The sequence below is a fragment of the Tachysurus fulvidraco genome, chromosome 16 (assembly GCF_022655615.1).
Source record: "Tachysurus fulvidraco isolate hzauxx_2018 chromosome 16, HZAU_PFXX_2.0, whole genome shotgun sequence".
NCBI classification, from domain to species: Eukaryota; Metazoa; Chordata; class Actinopteri; order Siluriformes; family Bagridae; genus Tachysurus; species Tachysurus fulvidraco.
Genome location: NC_062533.1, coordinates 3,864,465 through 3,875,805, shown reverse-complemented (window position 1 = coordinate 3,875,805; position 11,341 = coordinate 3,864,465). Strand labels below are relative to the sequence as shown.

The 11,341-nt window shown below is 40.9% G+C and overlaps 1 protein-coding gene across 3 annotated transcripts in view; it reads right to left on the bottom strand.

The window, feature by feature from the left end:
• Window positions 1-9,942, bottom strand: part of spata18 (spermatogenesis associated 18) — an 11,678-nt gene extending 1,736 nt beyond the window's left edge. Inside the window, exons 1-10 of one of the 3 annotated variants that reach the window (XM_047801325.1) lie at window positions 9,903-9,942; window positions 8,832-9,022; window positions 7,609-7,714; window positions 7,281-7,396; window positions 6,866-6,984; window positions 6,614-6,709; window positions 5,484-5,618; window positions 5,132-5,363; window positions 4,814-4,972; window positions 3,329-3,504 (exon numbers count right to left, since the gene is read on the bottom strand). In XM_047801325.1, the coding sequence (XP_047657281.1) occupies window positions 3,329-3,504; window positions 4,814-4,972; window positions 5,132-5,363; window positions 5,484-5,618; window positions 6,614-6,709; window positions 6,866-6,984; window positions 7,281-7,396; window positions 7,609-7,714; window positions 8,832-8,918 (1,226 nt within the window). In that variant the 5' untranslated portion in view covers window positions 8,919-9,022; window positions 9,903-9,942. Of the gene's footprint in view, window positions 1-3,328; window positions 3,505-4,813; window positions 4,973-5,131; window positions 5,364-5,483; window positions 5,619-6,613; window positions 6,710-6,865; window positions 6,985-7,280; window positions 7,397-7,608; window positions 7,715-8,831; window positions 9,730-9,902 lie in introns of those variants that run through there. The other 2 variants (XM_027146165.2, XM_047801326.1) reach the window with 2 other exon arrangements.
• Between the last annotated feature and the right edge of the window lie 1,399 nt (window positions 9,943-11,341).

Sequence of the window (11,341 nt, the reverse complement as noted above, 5' to 3'; positions counted from 1 at the left end):
TATATGTGTCTGTATATGTGTCTGTATATGTGTCTGTATATGTGTCTGTATATGTGTCTGTATATGTGTGTGTATATGTGTGTGTATATGTGTCTGTATATGTGTCTGTATATGTGTCTGTATAAGTGTCTGTATATGTGTCTGTATATTTGTCTGTATATGTGTCTGTATATGTGTCTGTATATGTATGTTTCTGTATATGTGTCTGTATAAGTGTGTGTATATGTGTCTGTATATGTGTCTGTATATGTATATGTGTCTGTATAAGTGTGTGTATATGTGTCTGTATATGTGTCTGTATATGTATATGTGTCTGTATATGTGTCTGTATATGTATATGTGTCTGTATATGTGTCTCTATATGTATATGTGTCTGTATATGTGTCTGTATATGTATATGTGTCTGTATATGTGTCTGTATATGTATATGTGTCTGTATATATGTCTGTCTGCATATGTGTCTGTATATGTGTCTGTATATGTGTCTGTCTGTATATGTGTCTGTCTGTATATGTGTCTGTATATGTGTCTGTCTGTATATGTGTCTGTCTGTATATGTGTCTGTATATGTGTCTGTATATGTATCTGTATATGTATATGTGTCTGTATATGTGTCTGTATATGTATATGTGTCGGTATATGTGTCTGTATATGTGTCTGTATATGTATCTGTATATGTATGTGTCTGTATATGTGTCTGTATATGTATCTGTATATGTATATGTGTCTGTATATGTGTCTGTATATGTATATGTGTCGGTATATGTGTCTGTCTGTATATGTGTCTTTATATGTGTCTGTATATGTGTCTGTATATGTATCTGTATATGTATATGTGTCTGTATATGTGTCTTTCTGTATATGTGTCTGTATATGTGTCTGTATATGTATATGTGTCGGTATATGTGTCTGTATATGTATATGTGTCTGTATATGTGTCTGTCTGTATATGTGTCTGTATATGTGTCTGTCTGTATATGTGTCTGTATATGTGTCTGTATATGTGTCTGTATATGTGTCTGTATATGTATATGTGTCTGTATATGTGTCTGTATATGTATATGTGTCTGTATATGTATATGTGTCTGTATATGTGTCTGTATATGTGTCTGTATATGTATATGTGTCTGTATATGTGTCTGTATATGTATATGTGTCTGTATATGTGTCTGTATATGTATATGTGTCTGTATATGTATATGTGTCTGTATATGTGTCTGTATATGTATATGTGTCTGTATATGTATATGTGTCTGTATATGTGTCTGTATATGTATATGTGTCTGTATATGTGTCTGTATATGTGTCTGTATATGTATATGTGTCTGTATATGTATATGTGTCTGTATATGTGTCTGTATATGTATATGTGTCTGTATATGTGTCTGTATATGTATATGTGTCTGTATATGTGTCTGTATATGTGTCTGTATATGTATATGTGTCGGTATATGTGTCTGCAGTGGAAGATATTTATTGTGTATCTGTATAATGTAGCAACTGTACACTTACACACAAGCTGATAATCTTTCACACTAAACCAAATCCAAATCACTTCTACTCAACCCTTACTCTCTCCTATTCACCCCTACTCAACCCTACTCAACCCTACTCTCTCCTATTCACCCCTACTCAACCCTACTCAACCCTACTCTCTCCTATTCACCCCTACTCATCCCTACTCTCTCCTATTCACCCCTACTCAACCCTACTCTCTCCTATTCACCCCTACTCAACCCTACTCTCTCCTATTCACCCCTACTCAACCCTACTAAACCCTACTCTCTCCTTTTCACCCCTACTCAACCCTACTCTCTCCAATTCACCCCTGCTCAACCATACTCACTCCTATTCACTCCTACTCAACCCTACTCTCTCCTATTCACCCCTACTCAACCCTACTCTCTCCTATTCACCCCTACTCAACCCTACTAAACCCTACTCTCTCCTATTCACCCCTACTCAACCCTACTCTCTCCAATTCACCCCTGCTCAACCATACTCACTCCTATTCACTCCTACTCAACCCTACTCTCTCCTATTCACCCCTACTCAACCCTACTCAACCCTACTCTCTCCTATTCACCCCTACTCAACCCTACTAAACCCTACTCTCTCCTATTCACCCCTACTCAACCCTACTCTCTCCAATTCACCCCTGCTCAACCATACTCACTCTTATTCACCCCTACTCAACCCTACTCTCTCCTATTCACCCCTACTCAACCATACTCATCCCTACTCTCTCCTATTCACCCCTATTCACTCCTACTTAACCCTACTCTCTCCTATTCATTCCTACTCAACCTTACTCAACCCTACTCTCTCCTATTCACTCCTACTCTCTCCTATTCACTCCTACTCAACCCTACTCTCTCCTATTCACTCCTACTCTCTCCTATTCACTCCTACTCAACCCTACTCTCTCCTATTCACTCCTACTCAACCCTGTTCTCTCCTATTCACTCCTACTCTCTCCTATTCACTCCTACTCAACCCTACTCTCTCCTATTCACTCCTACCCTCTCCTATTCACCCCTACTCAACCCTACTCTCTCCTATTCATTCCTACTCAACCCTACTCTCTCCTATTCACCCCTACTCTCTCCTATTCACCCCTACTCTCTCCTATTCACTCCTACTCTCTCCTATTCATTCCTACTCAACCCTACTCTCTCCTATTCACTCCTACTCTCTCCTATTCAACCCTACTCACTCCTACTCATTTCTATTCACTCCTACTCAACCCTACTCATCCCATTCACTCCTACTCAACCCTACTCACCCCATTACCCCTAATTTCTCCTATTCACTCCTACTCAACCGTACTCACTCCTGCTCCCTCCTATTCAGTCCTACTCAACCCTACTTACCCCATTTAGTCCTACTCTCTCCTAATCACTCCTACTCTCTCCTAATCACTCCTACTCTCTCCTATTCACTCATACTCAGCCCTACTCACTCCTAGTCTCTTCTGTTCAATTTCATTCTATCCTATTCACTCCTACTTATCCCTACTCATGCTTACTAATTCCAATTCACTCCTGCTCAACCCTACTTACTCCTACTCTCTCCTACACACTCCTACTCACCCCATTTACTCCTGCTCTACTGGATCTACTATCACAACTAAAATTATCAAATTGTAGATGCAACATATCAGTCATGATGTCTATTGACCTCACTGTTACAGGATAAGATTTTAGAGATGTTAGATTTTTGAGTCATGACAGAAAGAGCTACAATTTGCTTCTGCTCGATTTCCCTTTCTGCATTATTTATGATACGGTAGTGTATGAAAGTTACAAAAAAATGGATATCCTCTCACTTGACATCATTGTAGAGTTCTCCATCAGAGCTAAAGGCGAGGTCTAGAGGAGGATCCAGAGTCTGCATGTCAAAAGCAATTCTACACATCTCTCTGATGAAACTACTGATGAGCATAAAGTCCACTTCTGGAGGGAAGGATATACGTGGGTTCACATTCATTGAGTTGATCACATCCTGGAACAAAGAGGAAAACACAGTTTAATGATGAGTGACATTTGCATCACAGTGTTGCTATTATTAAAAGTTTATTTTTTTTTTAATATTTGGCTAGAACATATGAGAATTCATTGACCAATGAAGAAGAAAATCAATAACTACAGTACTAACAGCTGAACAGATTATTGTGAGCATCCAACAATATCATTATTTATCCAGCTAGATTAGAGGAGGTAAGAGTAGTCAATTTTTTTCAGTATCAGAGCTCTAATGGTTAAGTGGGTGAGTTGGACATTTGAATGATTGTTTTTACTTCCTAAAGCCCCCTTCAGTTCCCACCAATGTTCACGAAGCTCCGCCCACAAAATCCACAGTGGCCTTATAGTGTCTATATAACGATTGACAGCAGGTCCATCCAAACACAAACAGGCTTACTTGTATAAATAAAAATCAACTACTGAACCTTTAAGTGTAAGGAAAGTGGGAAGTGATCTCTCTTCATGGCATTATTGTTTCTTACTGCATTGAGAATTAGTCACTAGCTCTGTGGGAAATATATCTCCCTGTCTTTTGCAGCCACATCAGAGTAATTTATTTCACATTAGTGGTCCAAAGATCAGTGCTGTCGGTATTAACCCTTAAAACTCTCCGTTTTAATGAACTCTTTAAACCAGAGGTCAATAACTGGAATTTGCTCCTGTTTGGACGTGTCCATGTTCAGTATTAAATGTCTTTTTCATGTCTCACTCCACAGTGGTGCTTAATATGAAGCTTATATGAAAGTAGACACTCAGAGCTTTAAGAATTTGTAGTTTATTGTATTTATGTTTTTACCTAGCCTACTAGGGGCAATATATTCATAGAGAATAATATAAATAAGCGGTAGAAAATGAATGAATGAATGAATGAGTTTATCATTTGAAGGTGTAACAGAACAGAAGCAACAGAAGCAACAGAACTCAGAGGGCAGTCATGGCCTAATGGTCAGAGAGTCTGAATTGTAACCCAAAGGTTGTGGGTTCGAGTCTCGGGCCGGCCACGACTGAGGTGCCCTTGAGCAAGGCACCAAATCCCCCCCAACTGCATAAAGGTCTGCCCACTGCTCCGGGTGCAGGTTCATGGTGTGTGTGTGTGTGTGTTCACTGCTGTGTGTGTGCACTTTGGATGGGTTAAATGCAGAGAATGAATTCTGATTATGGGTCACCGTACTTAGCCGTATGTCACGTCACACTTAAAAAGGGTTAAAAGGTAGTTACTGTATAGAGCATAAATGAAGCACAACGCTGACATTATATATTATGAGTAAAACAAAATGCCATGGACGTACACTAATGCTTGTCTGCACATCATAAAGGTCAAGGTTTCTGACGATGTAGTCCACTACGGCATCCTCCAAACTCTCAGGACCCACATGTGAAGGGGAAAGGGTTTTCCTCACACGCAGCTTAAACTGACGATACGCCAGTTTAGCTGCCAGAAATGATTCCTGTTGGTTCAACAGTAAGGTCAGTCAGTATTTATTCTTTGTGCATCATGTACATCATGTGCAATAAGAATATGCAGTTGACATTGACATAATTTGACATAATTAGACAAAAGCAAGACAAATTTCATACAAACAAATTTCGTAACTGTTACTTCGTACCGCAGCAGCAATGAAGATGATCCTCTGCACTGTCTCCAAGTCGTCGATGTAGCGGCGGAGGAGGCTCTGGGCCTCCAGCCGTTCGATGGCATACAGGTCAGAGAAGCGAGATATAAGCCGTGCATGGCGAGATGAGTTGGTGAGCTGGGCACGTGTTGGAGATTCACTTCTCAGAGGACTGCTATTACGACTGCGTCGAGGAAGAGGACTGGGAGAGCGACTCCTCAACAGCCTGAGACATGGAGGAAGTAAATCATCAGTTACCAGTCTGCTAATCTGTTACTTGAACATGATAGATTTTAAATTAGAACATTGCATAGGTGATAACCAAGTGTGGGTGTGTGAGTCTTACCTTTCCTGTAGCATGGATTTCTCAGCAGTAAGAAAAGTGACTTCATCTCTCATTAATCTGACCTGCCTCTCATACTCCTCCAGCATGTCCAGCTTCTTCTTATAGAGGTCCACCTGATCATAGGCCGTCCGCAATCTGCACCGATACACACTTTATTAATAGGAATCCCTAGGTAAAGGTGTTCTCCTCTCTTAAAAGGAAGTGAACCTGTTCAACAATGAAGACAGGAGTTTCTGCTCCTGACAGATTTTGTTTTTAGAGTACAATTACTGACTCTATACCTTCCCTTTGTTGCTAGATTTTTTTAGACCCCTTTCTGACTCGTCCATCAATGGAACAGGTCCAAAATTGTCCATATATATCACATACGTAGTAGTATCTGAGGATGGTATATGTGTAAGAGATATAGCAGCAGTGGCTCGTATACTAGAGAGATCATCATGATATGCCTGAAATCAGGGGTGAGGAACAATATTGAGAATTTACAGTGTCAAAATTTTCCTGTTAAAAATGGAAGTATCCAGCTCAAAAAGTATACGTGACCTCCGGCAACATGAGAGACAGCACGTTGAGAAAAGTCGAACTTTTTGCGAATATGAAGCAACTCGGTGCAGCAAAAACCAATGGGAGCGAAGACAGTAGAGGTCACATGATCTGTTATAATGAGCTTACCGCTTCTCCTTCATCTCGTATGATATGATTTGAATAAACACTGCTGAATCTTATACACAAACAACAAAATCTCCATTTCTCCAGAAAGAAAAACATCATCTTTTCTTTTTGCCATGGCAACCGGTAGTGGGAACGACTTCATAGTACAGAGACTGGAGACTTACTCGGTTATTTTTGACCTCTACCTGTTAATCTCATACCAGCACCACCCATTTCAGTGTTACTTTACTGTTATTATGTAAAAAAAATACGTATATGGTAGGTGGCTAGTGAATGTACAGCACTATGGCAAGCACACAAGAATATCCATGAACAACCTTATAAATATTAAGCTCAAAATGCTCTAAACATGAATAAATTCAACAAATCACCCTGATTTGGTGCAAAAATGTATTATCTTATATAATATACGGTATCTACTCGATTGTCTTCTGATTAGTGGACATCATGTAACCTACTCTGCTTTCAGGTGTAGTATCTCATCTTCTGTGGCAAGAAGAGTAGTCGCTGACCTGTTTTTGGTGGAATCCAGTTCAATCTTTGCATCAGAAAGTCTGAGAAAACATAAAACACAAGCGTATATTTGCCATGACCAATTACTATTAATCTAGCTTCTAGTATAACTCGGGTAAGTGTTTTGGGTACAGCAGCAGTGAGTGCTGAAGCGTAGCCTTGTCTGCTAGGTGAGTGGAACTGTTACTGATACTGACTGCTGTTTTACAGAGTCCAACTCTATCCGTGTGGAGCAGAGCTGGTCCTCAATCTTCTGCATGTCACTCTCATGGGAAAATGACAGCTCACGGATCCTTCGCTCCTTCTCCACATTGTCCTAATCACACACAGGCAAGTGTCCCAACACAGGTGGATAATGAAAAACTGGTTTTATTCGACATTGACAGTGCACATCAATAAACATTACTGTAAATACACCAGAGTTATCCAAAGGCTATTTTTCATCTGTAGTCCCTGGACAGAATGCTACAATGTTGCCCTAAAAATTCTAAAAATTCAAATTATTATAAAATTAAAAATGCAGAGAAAGTAAAGCATCCTCTAAAACAGACAAGATGATTCTGCACCATCTAATAAGTACTTGGAATATTAAAGCACGAATTGAAAAGTGACCTGAATAAGATTGAGACTGGTGCCTGGTGAGACAGAGGCACTTGGCATGGTGAAGCATGTTCCAAGCCAGGGCAGCAAGCGAGATTTAAGAGTGTCCACTCCTGCATAGTGACCTCCTGATGGGGTAAACAGCAGGGGGAAAAAACAGAGATGTTCCTGCAGTTTATTACAATGGTCAAGCAAATGTTGGATAATACAGACATGTAAATTGCTTTTAATGTTCTTAAAACCTGTGTTTTTAAAAGGTAAATAAAATAGGATCAGAAAGAGTCTATAACATCTCACAAATGTTGTAAGGCTAAGCTTTGGTGTCCATCTGAATTTGTACCTTCTTGTGCAGTAAGGTTGAGTATAGTGAACAGCTGCCCCTGGATATTAGAGGTGAGCTCCACTAGCTCACAGCACCTGTTTAGGTTCTGGTCACATGAGATCACCTGTGAGAACAGCTCAATATGATCCAGTACTGATCAGACAAATTTCTGACACTATTTAGTTAAATCAATTAGTTAATAATTGGCTAATAAGCAGCACATTTATCTGCTATTGCATGTAAGCAAGTGTCACTCAGCCATCGGTCATAAGCCACATTAGAATCTTGCCTTCTCTTTTTAGACCACCAAACAGTCACAATAAAGCTTTTTTTAATGGCTGTCACACCAGTGAATAAATAAGTGAGTAACCCCTGCTAAAAAATCAGCTACAGGCTGAGGTCTTCAAGTTGGTAGACTACAATGAACACCTTTAGTATGACCATTAAAAGCACATGAGAGCACAAGAGCATGGGGCCGAGTCAGTGTTCCAGTTCATCTCAAAGGTGGTCAGTGAGGTTGAGGCCGGGGCTCTGTGTAGGACCCTTGAGATCTTCTAGTCTAAAACAAAATCATGCTAAACAATCATGTGCCACCAACAGATTTTGGGAAGGCCGATGTAGAGGTGTGATGGTCAGGCGTCCCCATATTTATGCCTGTATAGAGTATGTTTGCCAGGAGCTATTTTCCAGCTTCCTTACTGTATTGCATGATTAAATTGATCAACAAAACCTCACAGAAGCTGCTAGAAGATTCAGCAGTAACAGAACCTGAGAAATCTTGAATCGTCGCTATATTTTCATTTTATTTTCCCTGTAGCATGTTTTGGTGTGCTAAGTGGTAGTATTTTTATTTATTTTTTCAGTGTGAGGACTTTACAACTCCAGATTCATTCACTACCAAGTCTGAGGCATAGAGGTCGGTTTTATTGAAACCCTGGATGGTTGTGTGGTTGCCCTGACTACCGGAATCCATAGCAACCTAACTTTGCCAATAAATCCAAACATTCCATTGAAAGGTTTGTTGTTTTTTTGCCCAGTCAGAACTTTTGGTGTAGTTACATCTTAATAATTTGTTGTTATCGTCACTAAATGCATTAACTGTAAGTACACTATACACCACAGTGCTTCATAGCAGACCAGATCACACTCCTTTCACATAAATTTAACCCTTGACCATTTAGACTACACTGTGAATTAACCTTAAAACGATGTGAATTCTATTAGTGCATGAATGAACTTACATGGTAGTCTTTGTACCAGGTTTCTAGCTTTTGCTGCAAGACACTGTAGGTTGAAGTGTTCACCAGCCTCCGCAATGTATCTGCCATATTACACAGTGTCTAACTCGCCTTTAATCTTGTTAAAGACTTCAAGATGTCCCAGAGCAAAACACTGCACTTCTTAATCCTGTGCAATTCTGCACGACAGCTGCCTTTGTAGACACACACACATAGACATACACACATGCACACACACACACACACACAATCCTGCACTTGCCGTTGGATAGGATGCTACGGACTCTCTTTAGTTGTAGCAACAGCGTTACTTGTCCCACCTCCAGGCTCTGAGTACTCAAAGTTGTCTACTTCCTGTGAAAGACTCTAGGTGTTCTAAAGAACTGTTATTTTAGAGCGGGTGTTAGATGTCGGAGTTTGTTTACATGTATGTGGTGGCGTGTTGTTTAATCTAGTTCCCCTGTTGAACTGAATCCCTGTTAAAATAACCCCTGTGTGTATCTTCCAGCTACATGAATGTAATCTAAACCTATGAGTAACATATGATACAGCTTAGAAATTTCCAAGTTGAAGGAAAAGTTCATACCATATTCTCAGGTTGCATGGCTTACCCTTTTGTCAAGAGCAACTGAAAGCCAACTGAATGACATTTATTCAGACGGAGAACGCATTTTCATCCTCAATTACATGCTGAAATCATTATATATTTATACCATAATTATTATTTTTATGAATAGCTCAAGTATCAATATAAGTTTACAATTTAAATAACGATATATTTAATTAGAGGGGGGCACGGTGGCTTAGTGGTTAGCACGTTTGCCTCACACCTCCAGGGTTGGGGGTTCGATTCCCGCATGTTCTCCCCCGTGCCTCGGGGTTTCCTCCGGGTACTCCGGTTTCCACCCCCGGTCCAAAGACATGCATGGTAGGTTGATTGGCATCTCTGGAAAATTGTCCGTAGTGTGTGTGTGTGTGTGTGTGTGTGTGTGTGTGTGTGTGTGTGTGTGTGTGTGTGTGTGTGTGTGTGTGTGTGTGTGTGTGTGCGTGTGTGTGTGCACTGCTATGGATTACCACTCCGTCCAGGGTGTATTCTGCCTCGATGCCCGATGACGTCGGATAAGAATCAGAATCAGAAGCAGCTTTATTGCCAGGTATGTTTTCACATGCGAGGAATTTGTTTTAGTGACAGAAGCTCCACAGTGTAACAGAATGACATATACAGCATAGACGAAATTGTATGTACACATTTACAGGTGTGAAATGTCCAGTTGAACTATACATATACAAATTTGCAAGTGTGAGAAATGTGCAATTGAAGTATGCAATATATACAATTTGTATGTACACGTGTGCAATTGTGAAATGTGCAATTGAAGTAAACAGTAAACATTTAGACAATATGTAAGTATGTATGTACAGATGTGCAATTATGATATGTGCAATTGAGGTATATGTAGTTCAAATATTAGGTGTTGTGTGTTCCATGGTGTTAATTGTTCATCAGATGGATTGCTTGAGGGAAGAAACTGTTCCTATGTCTGGTCGTTCTGGAGCTCAGGGATCTGTAGCTTCGACCAGATGGCAACAGTTCAGAGTGAGTGTGCTGGATGTGTGGGGTCCAGAGTGATTGTCTTTGCCCTTTTGCTCACTCTGGAGAAGTACAGGTCTTGGAGCGTGGGCAGAGTTGTGCCAATGATTCGCTCCGCAGTCCAGACTACCCTCTGTAGTCTTCTGAGGTCGAATTTGGTAGCTGAGCTGAACCAAACAGTCACTGAGGTGCAGAGGATGGATGGCAGTGTAGAACTGTTTCAGAAGATCCTGTGACAGGTTGAACTTCCTCAGCTGACGAAGGAAGTACAACCTCTGCTGAGCCTTTTTCACAATGGAGTCTATGTGAATGTCCCACTTCAGGTCCTGGGAGATTGTGGTTCCCAAGAATCTGAATGAAGTACAGATGCTGTGACAATGCTGTCCATGATGGTGGTGGGGGGGGGGGGGGGGGGTTTATCCTGAAGTCCACTATCATCTCCCCTGTCTTGAGTGTGTTCAGCTCCAGGTTGTTAAGGCTGCACCAGACAGACAGCCGCTCAACCTCCAGGAGCTTGACGAGGGGTCATTAGAGGTGCAGTCATTCGTGTACAGGGAGAAAAGCAGTGGGGAGAGAACACAGCCCTGGGGGGCACCAAATTTGAGTTTTCCCAGTCGCACTAGCTGCTGCCTGTCTGTCAGAAAGCTGGTGATCCACTGACAGACAGAGGAGGGCATGGAGAGCTGGGTTTATTTGGGCTGAAGGAGTGAAGGGATGATGGTGTTGAAAGCAGAGCTGAACTCCACAAACAGGATCCTCACATAAGTCCCTGGTCTGTCCAGATGCTGCAAAAAATGCAGTCCCATATTGACCGCATCATTCACAGACCTGTTTGCTCTGTAGGCAAACTGCAGAGGGTCCAGTAAGGGTCCAGTAATGTCCTTCAGATAAGCCAGAACCAGTCTTTCAAATGATTTCATGA